At 43.0% G+C, this 27,489-nt stretch overlaps 1 protein-coding gene across 1 annotated transcript; it reads left to right on the plus strand.

Moving 5' to 3' along the window:
• On the plus strand, positions 1–26,058 carry LOC121859054. The gene is made up of 7 exons (XM_042355713.1): positions 1–90; positions 639–808; positions 2,239–2,449; positions 2,636–2,763; positions 6,417–6,579; positions 7,541–7,661; positions 25,620–26,058. Exons 1-7 carry the CDS (start codon positions 18–20, stop codon positions 26,056–26,058), a joined length of 1,305 nt encoding a protein of 434 aa, XP_042211647.1. The 5' UTR covers positions 1–17.
• The last annotated feature ends 1,431 nt before the right edge of the window (positions 26,059–27,489 follow it).

The raw sequence follows: 27,489 nt of genomic DNA on the forward strand, positions 1-27,489 counted from the left end.
CTCAGGTACAAGACAAGATGATGCACCAACCAGCCGTACCGATGATGGTCTCACTCGTTGTGTTTTGTACCACCTTAGTCTACCTGCCAGGTGAGTTCTTCCCGCTCTGTCCTGTTCTTTAAGAGTTATTTGTTGTTCTTTAAGATTTATTTTGTGTTCTTCATGAGTTACCAGTACATGATTATCCCTTCCCTCTGTCTGTCTGTCTGTCTGTCTGTCTTTAGCATTACTCTCTCTCTCTCTCTCTCTCTCTCTCTATATTTTCGCACTTAATAAATAACAAACAATAAGACTGACCAAATAATAACATCAATAACAAATCAAGAAACAAAAAACTTTAAAACTTTCATATAACAAAAAGTTTTTAAGCGTAATTGATAAAATTCGTCTAAAAAAAAAAACTTTACCCACCAGATCACAACATCATCGTCTAATTGGTCAAGTTTTTCTTACGAACTGCCTTAGGTGACCCACTGGCAATATCTCAGTATTTGTGTGTGTGTGTGTGTGTGTGTGTATTTTGCTTGTTCATGTGTGTGTGTGTACGTGTATCTATGTATGTATGTATACGTATATATATATATATGTATACACGAATATAAATAACTTAACTCAAACATAATTTATAATTTTTACAGGTTGTGTGTGTTCGTGGTCAAGGGCATCTCGTCACGTCATACCCCCTTCTACAGTACCTGGACCCACTCTACCTCCTGTGTTTGATCCCCTTGTGCCCACCAACGTCACCGTCACCGCCTCCAAGACCGTGTTACTGTCCTGCATCGTCCACAACCTTGGTAACAACTCCGTAAGTGGACCCCCCCAAAGTTAGTTCTATGTCAGGTCAGTCTGTCTTGACACACACACACACACACACACACGACCTTGGTGATGACTCAGTAATATAGTTAATTATTAATGGTAGTGGTGGTGGTGGTGTTAGTGGTGGTGGTAGTAGTGGGTTAGTGATGGTGGTGGTGGTGAGTGGTGTAGTGATAGTAGTGGTAGTAGGTGGTGGTGGTGGTGGTGGTGGTGGTGGTGGTGGTGGTGGTGGTGGTGGTGGTGTTGGTGGCTAGTGATGGTGGTGGTGAGGGTGGTGGTGGTGGTGGTGGTGGTGGTGAGGTGGTGGTGGTGGTGGTGGTGGTGGTGGTGGTGGTGGTGGTGGTGATTCACGGGACAAGAACATCCATTAGTAACCTCTTCCCTCACCTTCCTCTTCCTTCTTCCTTAATCCTTCCTCCTCTGCTCCCACCTTCCTTCACTGTTCCTACCTTCCTCCTCTCCTCCCTTCCTCCTCCAGCCTCCCAACCTCTCTTCTTCTTCTATTCTCTTCCTTCGTTTCTCCCATCCTCTTCTTTCATTTCCCTTTCCTTTCTTCCTTTTCCATTTCCACATCCTCCTCTCATCCTGCCTCCTCTTTCTTTCCCTCCTTCCTTCTTCCCTCTCTCCTTTCTCTTCCTCTCCCTCTTTCCTTCCTCTTCCTCTTCCTCTTCCTCTTCCTCTTCCTCCCTCGCATCACAGGACGACTTGTTAGGAATTCCAACCAGCGGCAACACGTCTGGGAATTATTTACAATTCCAGTTGGAATCCCTCTTCTTGTACTGATCCAAGAGACTTACTGGGAGTGTGGGGGTGTCAGGGGGTTTGTCAGTGTGTGTGTGTGTGTGTGTGTGTGTGTGTGTGTGTGTGTGTGTGTGTGTGGCAGGGAAGGCTTTGTGTGGGTTACACTGGGGACTGTGCTCGGCCGTAACAGGACTGAGACATAACCAAACAAGACCCATTGAAATTAATGTCTACTAGAAATCATGCCTATTAAAATGAGGCCAATTATAAATGGAGCGTATTTGAGCTAAAGCCTATTAGGCCTAGGGTCTTATAGGACCATACCTGCTCTAGCACTTTCTTCATTCTCAGTAATAATTATGTCCGCCCACCAGGTGTTACGTCTTCTTACCTGCATGTACCGGGGACACCAGCACCTGTTGGCTGTCTGGCAGGTGTTGGGTGTCTGGCAGGTGTTGGGTGTCTGGCAGGTGTTGGGTGTCTGGCAGGTGTTGGGTGTCTGGCAGGTGTTGGGTGTCTGGCAGGTGTTGGGTGTCTGGCAGGTGTTGGGTGTCTTTCTACTTTCTCTAACATCAACAAGTTTACTATGTTTAACCTTAACCAGTGTTCATTTACTCAAGCTTATCAAAAAGCTTAATCATAATGTACCTGTGTTTATGTTATCTGCCTCTACAGGTGTCGTGGATAAGACACCGCGACCTGCACATACTCTCCGTGGGTTCGGTGACGTACACAAGTGACTCGAGGTTTGAGGCGGTGCCGCATGCGGGTAAAGGTGACTGGTTGTTGAGGTTACAATACGCCCACCCGCGAGATTCTGGCCAATACGACTGCCAGGTATCTAGTGCACCGCCCACCGCCCGTACCACCCACCTTACTGTTATAGGTAAGTGCCACCTAATAAACTGCACTCGATCGAGGTTGATAATTCACACCAGGCTTATAATTGTCTTTTAAGTTGTTCTCATAACCTTTGACCTAACCTAACCTAACCTAACCTAACCTAACCTAACCTAACCTAACCACCCCCTCGTATAGAGCCACTAAAGACCACCTCTTTACCCCCTTATAGAACCACAAGCCAAGATCCTGGGAGCCCCGGATATCCACGTGGGAATGGGGTCACCAATCAACCTGACGTGTGTGGTACCTTACTCCCCCGAGCCCCCGGACTACCTGCACTGGTACCATAAGGAGCGGGTGAGTGCCACTACCATACACTATCACCACGTAAAGGTTATTCTCACTACCATCAAATACCATCCATACCATACTGTTACTACCATCATCACGACCTGTTATGGATAAAGTAAATACAATACTAATACCGCACATTATACTCTAAGCCTTTTGAAGCACATGAGGAAGCATCGTGGTCAATAATGTACTGTACCCTGGACTCGAACCTTTGACCTTAAAACAAGAGACGAGTACTGTAACCATGCAATCGGCAACCACATCCTATCACAATATACCAAATAATTATTACCAGAACGCCCTCTTTCTTTCCCCCCCCCCTTGTGTGTGTATCATTAGAACATTACACCTGCTTGACTGATACATAATAAAATACAACTAAGTTCTTTTGTAAGTCTGTCTGTGAACTTACTGCTACTTCTAAAATTATCGTATTCTAATCTCTAAGACCCGCAGAGTTTGTATACGGACGGTGGTATTTCAGGGATTAGTGTGGCCTGACCAGAGACTGTCATATATACCTCAGACACCAGAGTCGCCACTATGATATGTGAGGTCTGTCATGTGGCTCTTTGATACACGGTGTGGGTGTGTAATGTCTTAGCTGACTGAACAAATGAGACTAGGGCCTATTGAGACTAGGGCCTATTGAGACTAGGGCCTATTGAGACTAGAGCCTATTGAGACTAGGGCATATTGAGACTAGGGCATATTGCATATTAAGACTAGGGCCTATTGAGACTAGGGCCTATTTGAGACTAGGGCCTATTGAGACTAGGGCCTATTGAGACTAGGGCCTATTGAGACTAGAGCCTATTGAGACTAGGGCATATTGAGACTAGGGCATATTGCATATTAAGACTAGGGCCTATTGAGACTAGGGCCTATTGAGACTAGGGCCTAGAGTGAATGGGGCCCTATCCTACCGAGAGACATGGCATTACGTGAGGGTATCGTCTGATCTTTGGCAATTTGATAACACCATTTCCTGTTGTACTGTTATAACTCGTATGTAACATATTGATTATTTTTTTAATGCACAAAATCAAAAGTCAAGCGTGAACGCCATCAGGTAGACAGAGGCAGGTCCCGTCAGGTGGTCAAACATGGATCAGGTCTCTACCTCTACCTCTACCTCTACCTCTTCCTCTACCTCTACCTCTTCCTCTACCTTCACCTCTACCTCTACCTCTACCTCTACCTCTTCCTCTACCTCTACCTCTTCCTCTACCTTCACCTCTACCACTACCTCTACCTCCACCTCTACCTCCATATGCTATTGCCTCACTCCGGTCACTCATGGTGGTCACCTATAATGTCAAGCGTGGCCATGAGACTATACGTTTATATGTGGCCATTATGTACTCTTCGTGGTGGCCACATGCTGCCAATATGGTCATAATCGATTCATAATTGTGGACATCTACTGCTAGTACGGCCATGATAATAACCACCCCCCCCCCCCCTCTTTCGGCCACCAGGTGTTGCAAGTGTTGTATGGACAGGTTCTAATTTGTTCTTATCTGGTTATGATCGTCCTCGTGGCCACCTGCTACCACTATGGCCACTGTATACGCTTCCTCGTGGCCACCTCTTGCCACCATGGCCACAATGGGGTGGCCGTCTGTCTTGTGTAATATCTACTTTCCTTCACTCTCTCCCTCAGCCACTATGAGGTGCCCTACAAAGACTCTGTCCACCATTGATTCTCTATAACTGACAATATCAAAGGAAGGGTCACTGTACAAAGGCTTATTATGGTGGCATTGGTGGGTTCTTATATGGTGACAGTGGTGGGTTCCTATATGGTGACAGTGGTGGGTTCCTATATGGTGACAGTGGTGGGTTCTTATATGGTGACAGTGGTGGGTTAGGTTAGGTTGAGAGTTACATTCATGAGCGTGAACAAATGTTAGACACACCGGTCAGGTCAGTAGCGCTGGGTGGATGAAGGAGGCAATTTAGAGTACAAATTTTGGCGCAAATTTGAACTATTCGTAGAACAAAAAACATAAAACTATAAAAAAAGATAAATAATTCTTCTCCGATACAAGATTGAACGCTGGTCGATGTATAAATTAAACCTCGTGTCCAATATTCAGTGTAAAAGTTTAGATTACACCACACAAGTGATCACGGCTGCAGGCGGTTACAAACCATTTTCGGCATTAGGGCGGATCGGCTCTAAACTCCGGAATTTCGTTTGGAAACCCAATCACTTGCAGGTCTTCACCACGCAAACCGATACTCAATTTCCAAATTGCTTCTGAATCCCGAAAGGAAAAGCTGCTTATCTGGGTTTAGTCAGCTGAATATTTGCTTATTCTAACCGGACTGATTATGTTTTAAGCTTTTGAGGGAAGTTTTTTTTTCAAGTGGGTCTTACCGTAGCCAATGACCCGTTTGTGGTTATTCTTGTTTCTTTACTTTAAGGAAACAGTCTTTATTGGAACTGTTTTCCATACTTCTCCAGAGTAAATCTTTTGTACGATACAGACGGCGTCACCCGTTACATACAGAATCAGGAAGCTCTGTCTGGCCATATCTATGTAACTTGGTCATCATCGCCAGACACATGTTTGCTGACCTCCCACAAAAGACCACAAGACTTGACTCTCACTGAACCTACAACACACACCAACAGCTGTGTTAAGAAGCATAAAGTTTCCTGTAAAGCGGTGGTGGCAGACTGGCTCTACAGTGCTTGGTTTCTATTCTAAATGTTGCTGGTTAGCGCCCGGTACACCCCTAGTACCCCCAGCCGGGAATGGGTACCTAGTGAAGTGCAGTTCCGGCCCCACTGCCTGCTTCCGTACCTAATGTTTAGTATTTTGATTTTTGTGAACAGAAATATTAAAGAACTCGTAAAACAAATAGCATGAGATTTTGTATACAGAAGCATCGACAGACGTAAAACACAACCATCAAGGGACCCTATAAACACAACCATCAAGGGACCCTATAAACACAAACATCAAGGGACCTATAAACACAAACATCAAGGGACCCTATAAACACAACCATCAAGGGCCTTATAAACACAAACATCAGGGACCCTAAACACAACCATCAAGGGACCTTATAAACACAAACATCAAGGACCCTATAAACACAACCATCAAGGAACCTGTAAACACAACCATCAGGGACCTTATAAACACAAACATCAAGGGACCCTATAAACACAAACATCAAGGGACCCTATAAACACAAACATCAAGGGACCTTATAAACACAAACATCAAGGGACCCTATAAACACAACCATCAGGGACCCTAAACACAAACATCAAGGGACCCTATAAACACAACCATCAAGGACCCTATAAACACAAACATCAAGGGACCCTATAAACACAACTATCAAGGGACCCTATAAACACAAACATCAAGGGACTCTGTATGCAAACATCAAGGTACTTTATAAACACCCAGAACAATATATTAGTGAGGTTTCCGACACCCCATCGACTGGCCGATCAATAAGGTGGAGTGTTACGGACTATTAGTAACTACCTGCCCCTGGCCTGTCTGCCGCGGGGAGGGAAGGACCGGTGTGGTAGTAGTGTGGTAGCGTGATGGTGTGGTAATGAGGTGGTGTGGTAGAGTGTGGTGGTGTGGTAGGTGTTGTAAAGTGTGTGTGTGTGTGTGTTGCAGATGGTGCGGGAGGATGGGGTGCGGGTGTGGCTAAAGACGAACCTGGGACACAGGAGTGTAAGCCAACTGGTAGTGATGAACGCGGCGCCCCGGGATTCTGGCGTCTACACCTGTAATCCAGCCCACTCCCTCGAGCATTCCATCACCGTACACGTCCTCACAGGTAACTCAAGTTGAGTGTTTTAGGTCCACGGATGAGTTAAAAGGGGCGAGGTTAGGTTAAGTAAGCTAAATTAGGTTAAGTAGGTTAGGTTAAGTTGGAATAGGTTAACGTCACAAATTTGGCATGATTAAAATTAAGCTTGGTCAGGATAGGTTAGGTTTAGTTTAGTTAATTTACCTTAATTTAGGTAAGGCTAAGTTTGTTTAGGATTTGTTAAGTCAGGTTAGATTAGATTACTGTAAATTAGGTTAGTGGGGCATCCTCAAATGACGATTATCACCAAGGTCCATTAGTATTGAGACCCAATAAGACCTGGGGTCCCAACGCTATAGTGGTTAGGTTAGACCAAATTAGCTTAGGGTTTTCTTAGGGCAGGGCTGGGGTCTATTTAAGTCCTGGGGCTCTTTTCAACACCCACCTCAAAAAGATCAACATTAATTCTACACCACGACACAACCCTCTAATGCCTGCTATCCCTCTTCCTCCTCCTCCTCATCATCATCACCAGCTTTCTTCTCCTCCTCATCATCCATCTCCTCTTTCTTCATCATCCTCCCCTTTCATTTCCTATACATCCTTTTTGTTCTCATCATCCACCTCCTCTTTCTGTTCCTCATCCACCACACCTTCTTATCCTCTCCCTCCTCATCATCATCCTACTCTTCTCATCATTCTCCTCCTCTCACTCCTTCCATTTTGTTGTCCCTCACGTTATTTCAGTACATAACAACTAACCAATAGGCTCCAAGTCCTGTTACTCCCCATTCCTTCTTAACTCAAACCTTCCCAAGCCACAAGAATTAGGGCCTAGTCCTAATTGGGCCCCGTTTCTATATTTGGCTTATAGTTGGGGCCCACTAGGACTGAGTTCTCCTCTGGCTGGGACCTGATGACCTGCAGGACCCTATATAACTCACACTCTGACATGGTTCTCATTAACAGTACTTCCTCCCCCCCCCAGCAGGAGAGTACCCGGCAGCGATGCAAGGAGGATCGTCAGTGACCTGTGCTGGTCGTCGCGTGTGGGCACTACTGGTGACCGCTGTCCTCATCACTACAGTCACCACCTCGCTCCTCTTACCGTATTTTTATATGTAAATAAATATGTTTTGTATAAATAAAAGAGAGTTTCATTACCCGACTGACAGACATAAATTCATATGCAAAAGATTATTAGACAAAAGTTTGAGATAAAAAAGAAGATGGTGTCTGTCCCCCCCCCCAAAAAAAAATCATCGGAGTGACACTGGCATGGCACTGCACGTCACACATCCATACACTTCATGCATACCAAATTTCGTGAAAAATCTGTTCAAAATTGTTGGATGAGTTGATTTCACAATTTTTTTGACTACAGAAAGAAACTTTAGATCCCTACATACCGACGAATATATCACCACTGACCAACTGAGGTCCTTTTTCTTTCTTACGAGATAAACTTTTTCTTGCAAGATTAATTCCTTTCTTGCAGGACAAATCTTATCCTGCGTTAAGCGACTGTGACACCTTGATTGTAGGGGTTCATTTTGATATGTCTGTCTCCACTCTACTACCAAGATAATTCTTCTTTTATCTGTGTTCCCGGATTAGTTTCACCAGTCACGAGAGAGAGAGAGAAAGAGAGAGAGAGAGAGAGATATTAATGGATATATCAGTACAAGTCAGTGAATATTTATTGCTCTTTACAGGAATAAATCTACTTGAACGTCCGGTGAACTTCATAAGAAATCCAGAAAAGAAATTGACAACTTCCTCATTATTTCACGACAACGACCCCACGACTTTCTCCACTCTCCCGTATCTATATATTTTCTTGATATCAGGAAATACTTTTCATGACGACCCTACGACCTCTATACTTTTCATGACGACCCCATGATTCAAGAACCAGTTTTTCATAACGACTTCACGACTACAGCCAATCTGCTCACTGAGGTCACAGCTAAAGGTACTATCCTGCAGTGAATGTATTTACACAGACAGACACAAAACAGACACAGATAAATATACTATTATAACAACAGACAAAGAGACAGACGATCCCCCTTCCACCCCCACTCTCAAAAAAGCTAGAAAGACAGACAGAGAGAAGCAACAGACAGATAAACAGACAAACCAAAAGAACAATAGTTAAAAAGACAGAGAGAGAGAGACAAACAGAGATGTTCCCTTGGTTGTGTGTGTGTGTGTGGGTTGTAGTGGTGATGGAAGGTCATGTTGGCTCACACAGAGGATGAGATAAGCCCCTCGACCTATCACCAGCTCCACTGATCGACAGGAAGGCAAGTGTGTAGGGGTAGGGTGTGAGGTGCTGACGTGTAGGGGTTGAGGGAAAATAAGGGTTACAGTCCTAATACCCAGCCCCCTTAACTATTGTTTATAAGGGAAGAGACAGCCCCCTTAACCATTATCAATACTAATTAGGTTTAGTTAAATTGTGTTAACTTAGGTAATGGCGAGGTTAAGTTACAGATAGGTTAAGTTACAAGTAGGTTATCTTATAGGCTGGTTAGATTATGAGCAGGTTAAACTAGGGGAAAGTTCGGTTAGGGATAGTTTAGACTAAGGTAGGTTATGGTAAGATAGATTAGTGTTAGGTTAGGTTAGGGGTAGGGTAAGCTAGGGGTAGGTTAGGTTATGGTTAAGGTAGGTTAGAGTGGCAGTAAAGTAGATTAAGTTTGTTACACCAATCACAAAGTAGAAGAACAATCAAATTACAAGGTCATACAAATTTTAAGTATTTCTGGACGGCGAAAAGAAACTTCACTCTCCCCTAACACGCAAATTCACTTCGGCTTTGGCAAGAGGGCAGGTGATCCATCTTCCTCAGGGCACAAGGGCACATTAATCCTGAAGGGCAAGCCTGGTATCTTTCTCCTGCTGAGTACAATAGATCATGCTAGTAGAGAAAGCAATATATCATGCTTTGAAGGTGGTGAGGGGGGGGGGAGCAATCCATACTAAGAAGCAGCTTAAAGTCTCGTTCCTTTGTCCACCTGAGAGAGACAACAGGTGGGTGGTGACTGGACGCTAATCCTAAGACAGGTACAGGTTAAGTGAAAAAGGTAACCTCGTCGTAAGGTAAGTAGGAAAACTGGTCAAGCTGGAAGACTAATTCAGTGATGTAGTTGAGGAAAGATTTGATTACTTGATATATTATAGAAATTTGACTCCAGCATTACATTACCTCCAACATCACACTACCCTCCAGCACCACACTACCCTCCAACACCACACTACCCTCCAACACCACACTACCCTCCAACACCACACTACCCTCCAGCACCACACTACCCTCCAACACCACACTACCCTCCAACACCACACCCTCCACACCTACCCTCCAACACCACACTACCCTCCAACACCACACTACCCTCCAACACCACTACCCTCCAGCACCACTACCCCTCCAAGCACCACACTACCTCCAACACCACACTACCTCCAGCACCACACTACCCTCCAACACCACACTACCTCCAACACCACACTACCCTCCAGCACCACACTACCCTCCAACACCACACTACCCTCCAACACCACACTACCCTCCAACACCACACTACCCTCCAGCACCACACTACCCTCCAACACCACACTACCCTCCAACACCACACTACCCTCCAACACCACACTACCCTCCAACACCACAACACCACTGGAGGATAACTTCTACAGCGTCTTACACTACAAAGCGGGTTAAGGTGTCTCTGGTGATTAACTAACACTGACGCGTTCTTTTCGCTGTTATTGTTCTTGTGTCCAGGATAACATAACTTAATTCCACGTATTAAGTGATTTTTTGTCTTTGTTATCTCTATTTATATCAACAGGTGTAAAGGGGGAAAGTATCATTCACTTGAACCTGTGTTTATTTGTTGCTGTTATTTACGATTTGTTTATCTGTTTGTGTATTTGTTATTGTGTTTTGGTAGATGATCACATGAAGATTAGCCCCCCTTGGTTTATTTCAACTTAACCTAACCTGAACCTAACCTAACCTAACCTAACCTGAACCTAACCAAACCTAACCTAACCTAACCTAACCTAACCTAACCTAACCTAACCTAACCTAACCTAACCTAACCTAACCTAACCTAAGCCCACCCAGGTAGCATTAAGGTGATTAATCTTCATGTAAAAAAAATCTGGGGTATCTAATCCTAAGGTGATTCAGATAGATGTAAACAATAATCTGATTAGGAAGTTAATGAGAGCTACGAGGAACGATAGTTAGACAAGGTTAGTTGTTTGTATGTACTGATGCCAAGCCTTAGAGCAGCGAGACGTGAGGTTGAGGGTGAATTGTAAACCACTGTGACGCGTGAGTATGGTGAATATAACACAAACAATATTATGGTGTTTCAACAATGTATCGATATTATACAATGAAGGAGTAAGTCGAGTGAATTAACAGAAGAATAATGAATAGATTAAATAGTGTTTTAACATTGTACCGATAATAAGAGACAGCATAATTTAGTCTCTCTCTCTCTCTCTCTCTCTCTCCCTTGTCGCGACTCGTCCCTTAAGGTTCCCAACAGCAATACTCTGGACGGGTCTGGAAATACGTTGTTGTTTTTCTTTGTTTAAGGTAATGTATTGCCTTTATGGCCTGTGTGTGTACTTAGGGGATACTGAGTGTTATTTGGGGGGGAGGAGGGAGTGTAGGAAGAGGAGGGGTGGGGGGAGGTGGGTAGGGAAGGGGTGTGGGAAGGGGTCTCTTTCTACTCCTCTCACCAAGACAAAGTGACCATCGTGTTAAGAGGGCCTTTGGTACCCTGTTCTAATAGGTCCCTCTAACACTAGGACGGGCCATTTAAAACTGTAGGCCAATAAGTCTGGATTCCGAAAGTTAAAATTTGGGTAGTGTCTATTAGGACATGGGCCTATTAGAATTGAGGACTATTAGAAATGAGGTCTATAGTCTAAGGTCTATGAGATCTTGGCCCTGTTAGATTGGGGCCTACTAGGTTAGGTTAGGTTAGGTTAGGTTAGGACACAGGTGTTAGTACATAAACCATTAATTTGGTCAGCTAAAGGTAGATTGAATTTGACGTAGAGTAGGAGAAGGTAGGGGTAGGTTAGGTTAGGGGTACAGTAAATCTGGATATGGGTAGGTATTCAAAACTCCAGGACGGACGCACAGACGGACGCAAACTCAGACGCATGGCCTGACGCATTAATATATAATGCCTAAATGCACCACTAGAGGCAGTGTCGGACAACAAAGTGTGTTCAGGTATGTTGTGATGAGGTCATTAAGGCTGACTCTCAGGTGCACAGGTAAGCACTCGTGGTATTCCCCCTGTGGGTCATCACGGGCCGACTGTACCTGATGGTCAATGATCCTGGTGGGAAATGTCCATACTTCTGGTAAAGGAAACCTAACCTAACCTAACCTAACCTAGACTATCCTAACCTAACCTAACCTAACCTAGACTAACCTAACCTAACCTAACCTAACCTAACCTAGACTATCCTAACCTAAGGTATGTAATATTGGAGTGATAATGATTTTCCTCATTATAATCACCATCGTCATAATGAATAAAGAATATATTAAAGGTTTTATATTATTACAACTGATCTTCTTTTGACCGTCTCACTGACTCTAGATTATATAACCAATAATATATGTGTGTGTGTGTGTGTGTGTGTGTGTGTGTGTGTGTGTGTGTGTGTGTGTTAAAGATATATCTCCACTACGTTACATTTTAATAAGGTGTCCCACAAATCACGTCTTGAAGGTCACATGTTTTAAGTGTAGCAGGTGAGGGAGGTGAGGTAGGAGGGATGGGAGGTGAGGTAGGGAGGGATAGGAGGTGAGGTAGGGAGGGCTAGGAGGTGAGGTAGGGAGGGCTAGGAGGTGAGGTAGGGAGGGCTAGGAGGTGAGGTAGGGAGGGATAGGAGGTGAGGTAGGGAGGGCTAGGAGGTGAGGTAGGGAGGGATAGGAGGTGAGGTAGGGAGGGATAGGAGGTGAGGTAGGGAGGGCTAGGAGGTGAGGTAACCATACATTCAGTACATACATACTCGTACGTCCACCCAAATATCACTTTACAATACCTATCTATAACACTGAGCCAACGTACCTAACCTAACCTAACCTATCCTGAAGAATATTGGTTTGCTGTGTTTCCCTGAACTCACAATTGCTTCGCTGAGAAAAGGAACGAGTGAGGGTAAATATTTGTGTGTTTTGTTGTCAGAGAGAGAGAGAGAGAGAGAGAGAGAGAGAGAGAGAGAGAGAGAGAGAGAGAGAGACTGACCCCTCCTTCAATCCTCGTTATTCTTCTCTCTCCTTACACCATTCTCCTATCTTCTTGTTCTTGTTCTTCTTCTTCTTCTTCTCTTCAGTTCCCCTTAATTGGCAATCATCATTTTTCTTTCTCTCTCTTACATTCATTCATTATCTCTCCCTATCACGTTTATCTCAATACTTCCTCTTCTATCCTGTTCCTCTTTCTTTCTTCTATTTTATTATTTCTCCATCCATCACGTTTTCTCTTCATCATCCTCTTTCATCACATTTCTCTCTTATTTCCTCTTTCTTTATAATCCTCTCATATTCTATTACTTTCTCTTAAATTTCATCACGTTTTTCATATATTTTCTCTTTCATCTACACTTTCCTAATTGCATACTGCCATCCCCTCTCTCTCTCTCTCTCTCTCTCTCTCTCTCTCTCTCTGTTCCGATGTGCTTGTAATCAACACTCTTTTTTCTGTACACACACACACACACACACACGTACTAAACTCTGTACTTGTTCCGAGGTTATTAGACCCTTATTAAACTCATCCTGTCCTAATATTTTATTTTAAAGGGCCATCATTCAACCCCTGTGTGGTACGTCACGTCAGACCCACACTGCAGACATCGTGGGTTGACTTGGAGATCCCACCCTGGTGTTCTTAGTGCAGAGGAGGGTAATTTATCCATTCAGCCACTGCTTCCCTTAAACCTAACCTAACCTAACCTGACCTGATCTAACCTAACCTAACCTAACCTGACCTGATCTAACCTAACCTGACCTGATCTAACCTAACCTAACCTAACCTAACCTGACCTGACCAACCTAACTCTGACCTGACCACCCAACCTAACCTAACCTGACCTGACCTGACCTGACCTGGATCTAACCTAACCTGACCTGATCTGGGATCAACCAAACTCCCAACCTGACCTGGACCTAACTCAATCTAACCTGACCTGATCTAACCTAACCTAACCTGATTCAACCCAACCTGACCTGAATCAGGATCTAACCTAAACCTAACCTAACCTGACCTAACCTAACCTAACCTGACCTGATCAAAACTATACAAAAAAATACATTATATATTAAGGTCATAAATTCGAAAAAAAAAGAAACACTAATTAAAGGAAAATTTCGAAACCAGATGTGTGATGAATATGGATTGTCTCATAGATCACAGGTGAAGTTTCCTTTAATTTTCGTTCAAGTCAAATGTCTTATAAGTTTTCGCTCGCCATCGCTCCCTAATAGTACGTTCTCTTGTTTAGATACTGCGAGAGAGAGAGAGAGAGAGAGAGAGAGAGAGAGAGAGAGAGAGAGAGAGAGAGAGAGAGAGAGAGGCAGAAAGAGAGAGAACAAAGTGGAGAGAGAGAGAGAGAGAGAGAGAGAAAAAAAAGAGAGAGAATAAAGTAAAAGAGAGAAAGAGAGAGAGGGAGAGAGAGAGAGAGAGAGAGAGAGAGAGACCCACTTAAACCCTGGGTCAGTAGGTCGTTGGTGCTCAGGAAACAGGACAAGAAAATACAATTAGCAATAGAGAAAGGCAGTGGTGTTGTTTTACCGGGGTCGGGCAACAAGGGCATATCCCACACGGAGTCAAACCCATCACCGAATACGAAGAGGAACCAGACCTGAATTTCTAGACTAAATGCACTTGGGATTAGGTTAGGTTAGGTTAGGTTAGGTTAGTAAATATGGTAATCTTTTACGGTCCATATCGTCTTCAAAAAGATATATATATAACTTTTGGTCGTTCAGTTCAGCATTTTTCAACATACATACACACACACACGCACCCTCCAACACCCACCCATCCAACCACACACGCACCCCCCCCACACACACACACACACACGCACCCCACCCTCACACACACACACACGCACCCTCCAACACCCACCCATCCAACCACACACACGCACTCCCCACACACACACACTCACCCCCAGCCCACCCACCCCACACACACACTCACCCCCACGCACACACCCACTCCCCACACACACACACACACTCACCCCCACACACACCACCCCCCACACACACACACTCACCCCCCCCACACACACACTCACCCCCCACACACACACACACACCACCCCCCACACACACACTCACCCCCACACACACGCACCCCAGCCCACCCCACACACACACTCACACCCCACACACACACTCACCCCCACACACACACACCTCACCCCCACACACACACCACCCCCACACACACACACTCACCCCCCACGCACACACACACTCACCCCCAGCCCACACACACACACAAGTAGACAGTAGGGCGACTTCTCATCATCATTACACACGGTGTCTCTTAAGAACCTCCTCCCTCATGTCTCCGCCAAATTGCATTTCTCAGGAGGCAGAAGTTACCAGACTTTAAGTTTGATTATATTTAGGTGGTGGTAATTAAGGTGCTATTATTATTATTATTATTATTATTATTATTATTATTATTATTATAAGGATATATTATTATTCCATTGCATATTTTTATCACCATCATCATCATCACTATCATCACTATCATCATCATCACTATCACCATCATCATCACTATCATCATCACTATCACCATCACTATCATCATCACTATCATCATCATCATCATCACTATCACCATCATCATCATCACTATCATCATCATCACTATCATCACTATCATCATCACTATCATCATCATCATCACTATCATTATCATCACTATCATCACCATATATCGAAAGTACTAGCTAATAAAGGTGTGCCCCCAATCTGTCTGCAGCAGCCCCCCCCCTCTATCACCCCACAATCTACCTGTAATATATTAGGTAAGCCGTGTGATTAGTTCCGTCAGGGGCGTGTTCCCACTCCACTGATGAAACCTTGTCTGGCCTGCGAACCCCTGGTGAGGTGAGAAGGAATATGGTTGAATTCTTTACACTACGACACGACCTTTGCTTCCTTATACGTACAGTAGGACATAGCCACGGACGGTACGGACATACGGATATGGTGACAAGTAATTCGAAAATATTCCAGAAAAAAAGTCTTTAGTGATATGAATACTTTTTGTGTGATGGTTTGGTGCCTTAGTAAACGTTATTAATTGTTGGATGGTTAAATATTCTAACCTAACCTGACCTAAAATAAATCCACTGTTTTAGTATAAATATTGAGGTTTCGTTCACCTCACTGAGAGTTACTTTAGCCATGTCCCCAGATAATTAAATCACGGAACATTGAATTTTTTTTTAATAATTTTAATATACTCGGCGACACTCAATTTGGCTTTAACCTTATGGATATTTGGGTACAGACTCACTGACCTTGGGAGATTAACATGCAAACTGACGTGATTGGTTAAGTTCTAGTGGGATAAAGACGACCTACCCTGATGGTCATTGGTTAGGTTGGATTAAGGTCTATTAAAATTGGGCCTATTAAACCTATTGTTAGATATCTATGGGTATTTTATTATTATTATTATTATTATTATTATTATTATTATTATTATTATTATTATTGGTCTCTGATGTGAAACCTCCATTCCATATCAATTATAAAAACGTAATTAAATATCAAGTCGCACCCCCAGCGAGTCAACGAGCGTGTGGGGGTCACTTTAATAATGTCTCGTGTACTGTACTGTTCTATATGATGACGAAGGCAGTCTTGTTCCCGCACTCATTACAACGTGGCTGTGATGCAAGACACAAGGTCGACCTATCCTTGATTAAACACCAGAGGTTAGTTCCTCCATTACCGCCATGACGAGAGAGAGAGAGAGAGAGAGAGAGAGAGAGAGGCGGTGATGGTGGTGGTCATTTCGGGTGATCTCTGCTCGTCAAGGTGATCGGGCAATTAAGAATTTGGTTGTGGACGAGCTTCAGATATCAGCTGAGACCTGTTCACAACCCCCCAGGGTGTGTAGTGATGGCCTTAATCTCTCTCCTCTCTCTTCCTCTCTCTCTCTCTATACCTCTACCTGTCTGTCTGTCTGTCTCTTATAGAAGTCTACCACACACACACACAGGAGACAATCATAGAATAGGTTGGATTGGGTTGGAGTAGGATAGATTAGGTTAGGGTAGGATAGATTAGGTTAGGGTAGGATAGATTAGGTTGGGTAGGATAGTTGGGTTACGTTAAGTTAAATTCGTTTAAGTTGGTTAGGTTTAATTATATTAGGTTAAGATAAATGAAAGTTAGGTTTGGTAAGATTGGTTGGCTGGGTCAAGTTAAAGAATCAGCTTGGGTTTGGTTGGGTTAGGTTAGGTTAGGTTGTGGCTTATCAATAGGCATCAACCGTCTGAGGATCCCCACATACACCTGGACCCTCACACCCCACACCCCCACACACACACACCTGGACCCTCCACACACCCCCCACACACACAGCTGGACCCTCCACCCCCCCCCCCCCCCCACATACACCTGGACCCTCCACACACACCCCCCCCAGCTCTCTCACCCAATATTATGGTTCCTTACTGTTCAGAGTTTGCAGGTGGTGTGTAATATTGCTAGTGGAGGCAACAGTTGTATTCATCAGTCGGTCCTACCTCACCTCACCACACCTCACCTCACCTCACATCACCTCACATCACCTCACCTCACATCACTCCTTATCTTTCTCTCTTTTATTCTTTCATATACAGTACGAAGAATTATTATAACTTTACTGACTGACTCATTAACTGACGGAGAATATAGCTTTACTGACACGAACACTCACTGACACGAACACTCACTGACACGAACACTCACTGACACGAACACTCACTGACACGAACACTCACTGACAGGAATACTCACTGACACGAACACTCACTGACACGAACACTCACTGACACGAACACTCACTGACACGAACACTCACTGACACTAACTCGTAAATCAATTCTCTACTCTTGCACTCTTAACTTTCTCACAGATGACAGTACTGTAGGTCCCATAGCCATGACAGCCCACGAGGTGTCAATACAACACACAGAATACAAAACCTTCATCATATAAGGAGGCAGCATGGGCGGTACTTCACTCGACTGTCTTCACTCCCTTAACTGTAAAATTAAGTGCCCGTTTACAATCTGGTGGCCTGGGATCGAACCGGCAACACTGAAGACTGTATCCACTCAGCCACAACACCCTGATCAAATGACTGGATTGAGTTGCAATAAATTAAAGCGCATTAAGTCAGATCTTGGTATTAACAGCATTATAAACCTAATTGATCCCCCAGTGAATTATTATCTGGGTTATATCTCTCCAACAGCAACGAAAACAAATATTATCATCGTTAGCAGAACCGGGGATGCAACTTTCACCTGTGTGTGTGTGAGTGTGATTATCAAGGTACACTATGAAGAAAACACACCTGTACTGCACTGACCCCTGGAGCCTACAGATGGTGCAGGGCGGCCAATCAGTTTCCTCTGTCTAGGATATGATCAGCATAATTGTGTCTTTTTCTGGCAGACGCGGAGAAAAAGACAGACATAGAGACGGACTGTGAGAAAGATTGACCGAGGCAGACTGACAGATAAATGAACCGAGAGGGAAAGAGAAGCTGCCTGGTCGTGTCTCATAATGACAAACTAATGGAGAAAAATGTTCAGTTGAGAGAGTCATTAACGGCGCTAATGGAGCCATCATCGCCGTGCTCAGACCCATTATGTGTGGCTAATGATGATGATGAATAACTCCGGGGGCTCCTACTCAATTTTTTATGAGGAGGGGGGGAGGGGGCAGTAGATGAGAGATGACCGGACAAACAGTAGGAAAGAACCAGAAAAAAAGTTAATTTTGTTCTTAATTTCCAGGTTGTGTTATAAATGAGAGGTTTAGAAAAGTATATATATATATATGTTATGATATAAGACTTTCTCTTTTAATTTCAAGTTTCAGCTTTTGGTGGAATAGAGAAAAGTTACAACACAGTGGAAGTGAATTAGGAGAAGTTGCTTTGCTAATGTTTACAATTTGGAGTAATTTACTTAATTGTTTAATCGTACCTAAGTGGTCTCATACAAATGTCTCCCGTCTCTCTCCCTGTAACGTCAGTATACTAGGTAAGGTTTTGCCAGTAAAGTTGGTTAATTACTTCCCCGCTCCACAGTAAAGTCCAAGGTGACATAATCCTCAAAATAAAAATGACAAAACACTGGTTATCCTCCGTCGTGTCGCACCAAACTCCAGGGGACCATAATTCTTGACACCAAATACTGACAACTGAAAGAGCCTGACACCTTTAGTTATTTAGTATCCATTGATGTTTCTTTAAAGTATCGAGTTCACATCTTCCAGGATACGACCGGCAAATTACAGATGAGAATTCAGTCAGCGAATTTCCTTTGTCGAGATTTTTAGCAGTAATTTTGTTCCGGGGATCAAGGAATACGTCGTGAACATCATCAGGAATATTAACAACATCAAGAATACCAGAGAACGGATTCCTCACCAAGTTCTCTTCCTCCTCCTCCTCGAACATCAAGAAGAACTGTACATTTGAGCTCGTGTTTCAAGGATTCCAGGCGCTGAGAGATGTCGGCTTTGAGAGCAGATGAAAGCTTCTCAAAAATGGTGATATTTCTGAATTTTCCTAATTCTGAAGCTTGTCAAGGAAAACGTGAAGACAGATCCATGAGGTGAAACATATCCGTTCCTTTGCCTTGTAGCTTGTGATTCAGTCTGTTCGGCTGCTCGAATATATCTGCTCAGTATGCAAGACGTGGCTCTCTCAACTCCTCGTTCAAGTTACTGAGGAGATCGCGCTTGCCTTGTTATTCCAAAGACAACTTTAGCTCTCCCCGAAGTTCAAACACTCCATTCCTGACATTCCTGTGTCTAAAAGAATAGAGCGTAGTGCTGGGAATCCATGTCATTGCATATTATCTTTAAACATGAATTCAGAAATCCTACATTCACAGAGTTGACATATTTGCTCACTGCTTCAAAGAGAACAATGAGGATTTGCGACGCCTGTACGAAGCAATGGATCATGCAATGAATCTCCTTGGCCTTCGGAGCTAATTCCTTGACGTGCTTCTGAAACCCCGATTTCGATAGTGATAATAATAATAATGACTTGTCACCACAACGCCGTCACGTGATCAGGACAAAATAAACAACAGTTAACACGATGAAACACAAGACCTTTTATATATTTACAACTTGAATCAACTATATGTCTCGGAGAAGGTGATTAATGTGGTGCCGGGTAAGACTTAACGTGACTTAGAACACATACACACACACACACACACACACACACACACACACACACACACCTAACCTAACCTAAGAACAGTATCTGCAAGGCGGGTGTCCGATGGAAGTCAAAATGAACACTGCCACTCCTGTTGTCTCGGTAGTGTTGTCAAAATCCTTCGTCCATTGTGTCATATTGTCTAGTAAAAAAATATTACAAATACTTTTTATAGCCAGTGTACATATTAAGTCACGCTATTGTGAGTATCTGAGCCACGTTAACTGTTGACCTTTAAATGAATTTTTTAAAGGTAACAGGTAACACAAATAGTTAAGTTAGGTAAGGTAAAGATATATTTGGTTGGGTTAGGTTAATTTGAGTTAGGTCAGGTTAGGTTAAGTTTGGTTAGGTCGAGATATATTTGCGTGAGTTAGGTTAGGTTGTGGCGTAGTAGAACTGGGACACAAGTGAGGTATAATATCGACACATAACTTTTTGCAGAGTATGAGTCCTGCACCAACAGTGAGGTTTGTCAACAAAATATTACCCTAATAACGCCAGCCATTGTTGTTACCCCTAAAATTAAATTAAATTTTCCATGGTCAGATTGGCTCTCGTCCTATACAACTGTTGTTACCAATGTGTGTATGTGTGTATATGTATGTGTGTGTGTGTGTGTGTGTGTGTGTGTGTGTGGGTGGGGAGTTAGAGATGTTCTTTTATTTATATTCTTTTAGGAATTTTTGCTTGACGATTGACGCCGATAATGACAACGATGACGACAACAGGGTGGCAAAAAAAAAAGAGAATCCAGTGTCACCGTCTGTCTGTCTGTCTGAGTGTCTGTCTGAGTGTCACCGTCTGTCTGTCTGTCTGTCTGTCTGAGTGTCACCGTCTGTCTGTCTGTCTGAGTGTTTCTACATAACTCCAGAACAGATCGCAGTAAGATTATTAAGACACTTCCTCCTCCTTCTCCTCTTCCTCCTCCTCCTCCTCCTCCTCCTCCTCTTCCTCCTCTTCCTCCTTATCATCTTCCTCTCCCTCTTCTGGCAATGTTGACTTTAATTAATCATCAAACCGGAAGAAAAAAAACCCGAGCAATATTCGTTTCCCTGAATATCTGGACGACTGGGGGAAGATTTACGCTAAATACATTACCAAGGGAAAATAAATCATGTTATTCATTAATGGTGTAAAGACAACAGGAAGAGTTTAATTACGATGTTTAACGGAGAATAAATCGAAATAAAGTTACAAGTTGATTATATTTATCATGAAGCCATAAAAGTTACCATAGTAAACAACAACAACAAAATTGAAGAATCTAACCTAACTTAACTTAACCTAACTTAACCTAACTTAACTTAACCTAACTTAACCTAACTTAACTTAACCTAACTTTACCTAACTTAACTTAACTTAACTTAACCTAACTTAACCTAACTTAACTTAGCCATACTTAACCTAACTTAACTTAACCTAACTTAACCTAACGTAACTTAACTTAACTTAACCTAACTTAACTTAACCTAACCTAACTTAACTTAACCCTCCCCTAATATAACCCTTACCTCCCCCTTCCCTTACATAGTCTTATTGGTAGTGGTAGTCTTTCACTCAGAATCTTTCCTGATCGTCAACGTTTCCAAGTTTTCAGACGAAGCAAAAACACACATTCAAATGGGTATGTGCTGTATGAATCCAAATGGCAAGTAACTGTAAACCTAGAAGGTATCTCAGCTAGTTCCCATCACATGTACAAAGTCGCATTGGATATCCTTACAATGTTTGGTTCCACTTACTGCTGTGAGTCTACTTCCTCGATCATGAATTTAGTGACAAATAAATACCCCTCCAACATCACCATCAAACACCTTCATCATTATCTTTCTTTAGCTATAACATCATTTATACCAAAGTTCAGGGGATTGGTAATATGGTTAAGGTGCCACAGTTTACACTAATGATGCTTAAACAGTGAAAGAGCCACAGTACATACTATGCCCCTAACTATTAATTTTTTACAGGGAATGAATTTATTTCTTGAACTCATTTGCCTTGTTTGAGTAACCGTCCCATAGACAAACACAGACAGACGGACAGAAGGTAGAACGGACGGGTAGTATTCCCCCCCCCCCCTCCGTCCCCAGCCACTTGCCCTTGGCCTGACGGGAGACAAAAATAGGAAAATACTTTTTGTTGAATACGACTGATAAACACAAGGGAAGCTGAGTGTGTTGTAGACTCAAGACTCAAAGAACACGACTTTTCTCTCTTCTGTCTCCCAAGGATTAATAAAACATGTCCAAACACGACGAGGAGGTTGGCATTGTACCAGGTTCTCTTAGTCTCTCTCTCTCTCTCTCTCCTTGGCTTAGAAAATAGAATGTTGCAACCTTACAGCACCAGTTACAAGCATAGTGTACATAGTGGGCGGTGCTTTGTATAAGTCCCTCACTGTTTCCCATCATCATTTCTCAACTCCCTTCCCCTCCCCATCCCACAGTCTTTCCCTCCTCCTTTCACTCCCTTCTTCCATCCCTACCTCACATCCCCTTTCCTTCCATCCCTTTATTCATTCCTTCATACCCTCTTTCACTCCATCCATCCTTCCATCACTAACTCCCTTCCTCCTTCTCTTCCTCACTACCACTTTCCATCCTTGCCCTTCCCACCACCTTCCCTCTCTCCCATTCTCCACTCCTCCCCTTCCCTCCTTCTTTCTCTCGATCCCTCCCTCCTTCCCTCCCTCAGGCGTCGTATTATGGCACAAGTTATCATTAGTGCAGAGATGATGTTGACATTGTGAAGTGTTTTACGACGGAGCTCACAGCCAACTGCTTTTACCTGTGAGATACTGAGGTGTGGAGAGAGAGAGAGAGAGAGAGAGAGAGAGAGAGAGAGAGAGAGAGAGAGAGAGAGAGAGAGAGAGACACACACACACACACACACACTTGTATCTATAAACACACATCTCTTCCATATTTTACCTTTAAATTTCCCGCTGTATCCTACTGTCGAGCTCGTGGTACCATTAACATACAAAGAGCTGCATATATTTTACATATTGTTTCCATTACAGGGGGCGTCACGGTATGTTAAGCGTTCCCTGCCTGTCTGTCTCTCTTTGACGATATTTTTCCCCCCAATACTCTAATTGTATGTTTAGTATCCTCTCTTTATATTTGCATTTATTTATCTTTTATTTATCTTTTCTATTCTTTGGTATAGGGTGGATGAAGGGTACAGAAAACTTTAAAGAATAATGGAAGGAGAGAGAGACAGTACTGAAAGACAAATGTGGAAATTGACAGGGAAGTTAAGGAAACATGTGGAAATATTACGCACGCACGCACTCATGGACGCACCTTCCTCCTTCCACAAAGAACCCACAAGTAAGAGTCGTTTCATTGAGCCGTAGTTTTAATCGCTCGAACCTCTTCCCCATCGAGGGTAAGGTTTGTAAGCCTGTCCACTTCCGCTGATGCATTATGGATCGTTTGACTCGTGTGGTTGGTATGACGAAGATGCATTTGCTTACAGACGCTCACGCCTTACTTATCAGCTAATACCGTTCAGATGAAAACTCACTTAAAAAACTGCTATAAAATCTCTCGACGTGACTAAAGTCTTGTATTCACAGTTCTCTTTTAGTATCAGGTAAAGATCCAAATGATACAAAATTTTCTATATACATGTGTTCTCTCTATACATGCTAAGCCAATTGTAAACCTGTATGACGATTTTCTGAATATTATTACTATTATAAAATATATCGCCATATTTGTAGAGACACTTCAATAACATGCTGGCTGGATGACGACCCCAACAAGACCAGAAAACACTAACGTAAAGAAGAAGAAAAAAAAAAGAAGTGAAATTACTATTACGCTTGACTTTGTTCAGTAATCGTATTTATTATAAAGATCCAATAAAATTAATAAAACAAATACAATAGGGGTGAAGATGAGGATATACTTGTCACCTCTTCAAATTCCAATATTATTACAGTAGTTCGATTTTTCGCCGCCACCTCCCCATCAAACGTTGGAGTGCGGGCGTTTAAAACTATGGTTGCCGACAGGATGACTTACGGTAACAAAACAGGATGATAAAAACTATGGCCGTAAGCCTAAGGGGGCGAAAAGATTCTAATAGGTTGCCAGAAAATAACCCGTACGTCCTTCCGTTCTCACCAGGAGACGCCACAACACTAACCCAACCTATCACCGATCATAGGCCATTAAGTTTATATCACCTGATAATTAACAACCATTGACGTTCACACAAACAGTGGTTAATTAAAAAAAAAAACTCCTTAGATTCAAGTTATAGAATAAATGACTATTATTTATAAAGCATTTAAATAATTCAGTTAAGTATTAATGCATGGACACGGAGACAGGTTATTTGAATACTGTGAACGATGGTGTTGTTGTATGAGGAAATGTTGTATAGATTATTAATATAATGTATAAAGTGCTGTTCAGGTTAATCTGAATACTATATGCATAACGTGATCATTAGGCACCTAGCTCCTTTCACCTGATATATAATTCAACACCCTAACCTAACCTAACCTAACCTAACCTAACCTAACCTAACCTAACCTAACCTAACCTAACCTAACCTAACCGGGTGTTTACTCTTCAGGTAAAGCAAGCTGAGGTGCCTAACTCTTCAGGTAGTCCCATTTATCTTTGTTTAAAATATTTACCATTAATATTAACAGTAAACTTTGGTAAACTAGTCAACTAATAATGTTTACAAAGAGCTTCATTAATTCTGGTTTGAAGCTTTGTTCTTAAAGCATAACAGAAAACGTATACTACAGCTTCAATAATGTTAGGGCTCCGTGGTCGTCAACCAACCCAGATTTTGCACTACCAGATTTTGCACTCCCAGATTTTGCACTCCCAGATTTTGCACTCCCAGATTTTGCACTACCAGATTTTGCACTCCCAGATTTTGCACATCACTTGACACTCAGCTTTGAAGTTCAACTATCTATCACAATGTCTACTTTCCTTTGCCTGTCTACCCTTAGTCTTACCCATTAATATTTCTACCATTATCCTGTCATACGTAATTACATGATCAAAGGCTATTATTTTTCTTACTTTGTACATTGTTAATATTTTTCTAGTTACTGTAGGATTATTGTTCCACTTGTTAGAGAGAGAGAGAGAGAGAGAGAGAGAGAGAGAGAGATAAAAGGTTTGGAGGGGACAGTTGACCTTTCGAGTTAGTTTGTAATTGAATTTGCATCTGTAAATGTGAGAGAGAGACAGACAGAGAGAAGGAATAGAAAAAGAAAGTTAAACAAATATAGAGAGATGGGAAGGGAAACTCGCAGGTGAATTGTCGAGAGAGAGAGAGAGAGAGAGAGAGAGAGAGAGAGAGAGAGAGAGAGAGAGCCATTCTGCCCTCATTGCCTCTCTTGGTGATAAACAATACGACGGCCATCTTGTTTCGTAGATCTCCAAAATGCAGACCTTCACCGATCATCAACTGACTGACAGACTGAGAGAGATTTTTCCTTACTCTGTTGATTGGTCGTTTACTTTTTCTCAGTTCAGCCTTACCACTTGTTTTCCCTGACTCTCCCGTGTATCTGACCCGCTCACGCCACAAGCTGGACACTGCACCCCTGACCCGCTCACGCCACAAGCTGGACACTGCACCCCTGACCCGCTCACGCCACAAGCTGAACACTGCACCCCTGACCCGCTCACGCCACAAGCTGAACACTGCACCCCTGACCCGCTCACGCCACAAGCTGGACACTGCACCCCTGACCCGCTCACGCCACAAGCTGGACACTGCACCCCTGACCCGCTCACGCCACAAGCTGAACACTGCACCCCTGACCCGCTCACGCCACAAGCTGGACACTGCACCCCTGACCCGCTCACGCCACAAGCTGGACACTGCACCCCTGACCCGCTCACGCCACAAGCTGGACACTGCACCCCTGACCCGATCACATCGTAAACATAATAATAGTTGTTAATGTTCCTGTTACTTGTAGCTACTCTTGTTACTGATATAAATTTTTGTTACTTGTAAATATTCTTGTTACTTGTACATGTTCTTGTCACTTGTAGGTATCTTGTTACTTGTAAATGTTCTTTTACTTGTAGGTATCTTGTTACTTAGACAGATTCATGTTATCGTAAATGTACCTGTTACTTGTCGTTCACTGAAACACTGAGTATTGTAATAGGTCAATGCCTAATGGACCGTAAATTATAATAGGCTCTAATTCCTTCCGTGCCTTAACCCAATTGAACCACCAACCACAGTGTTCATTACGATTGGGACCTCATATGGATTGGGTGGTTCCTATTCGGTCTAGTTCCCAATTTAGACGGTGAGGCCAACATAGACCAGGGACCATTATGGCTCTAATTGGTTTTTAGAATGAGGCTGTTACCTATTAAGACTGTGACCCATTAAGACTGTGACCCATTAAGACTGTGACCTATTAAGACTGTGTGTGACCTATTACGACTTTGACCTATTAAGACCGTGACCTATTAAGACCGTAACCTACAAAGACTGAGGAACATTCGGTAGTCACCTGTTAGGGCGTAGCATGTGTGTGTGTGTGTGTGTGTGTGTGTGTTTGTTTGTGTGTGTGTGTTGCCCTATGACCACATCCCCTTTACAGTATTATCAGAGTCGTACTGTGAATATTTTATGATTTGCTTTACTGAATATTTTTCTTGGAGAGAGAGAGAGAGAGAGAGAGAGAGAGAGAGAGAGAGAGAGAGAGAGAGAGAGGTGTCACACTGGTCAGGACGACGTCAATACTTCAGAGGTTCTGTTTTGTCACACTAAAGTAACCACATATTTCTTGACAGTGATCTGGTCTACTGTCCTTCTTCTGCGTGCGTGCGTGCGTGTGTTCTTCTGTCTGTATCTCTGTATGTATAATGTGTGTCTGTATAGTGTGTGTGTGTGTGTGTGTGTGTTTGGGGTTGAGAGTAACTATACCATACTACTAACAAACACAAATAAGGGACGATTGGTACAGATAAACAAACGGAACAAGATCAGATCACTATTAACCCCCTTCTTAATAAGCAATGGGTGGCATAACAAATATATGACCAATACAGTAATATCAGGTGGTTATAGATTATACCATATTTAACCTTTGACCTTTGACCCAGAAATAACTCCTCCCCCATTAAAAAAAAAACACACTCACACGTTTCAACCACAGGACAACTATTTTCCAGCTATTGTAAAAAAAATAATGATAAATTGGCAAATAAAATAAAACAAAAATATTCTCCAGTAAATATGGTCATGTAGGAAGCAGAAGACAGAAACTAGTGAGGTATTGGAAAATAAATTTAGTTTGGTGGCGGGATATCGGAAAACTTTATGGCGATACAGGAAAGAATATCGGCAGGATAGGTACACCAGATGATTT

The sequence above is a fragment of the Homarus americanus genome, unplaced genomic scaffold (assembly GCF_018991925.1).
Source record: "Homarus americanus isolate GMGI-L3 unplaced genomic scaffold, GMGI_Hamer_2.0 scaffold594, whole genome shotgun sequence".
Lineage (NCBI taxonomy): Eukaryota > Metazoa > Arthropoda > Malacostraca > Decapoda > Nephropidae > Homarus > Homarus americanus.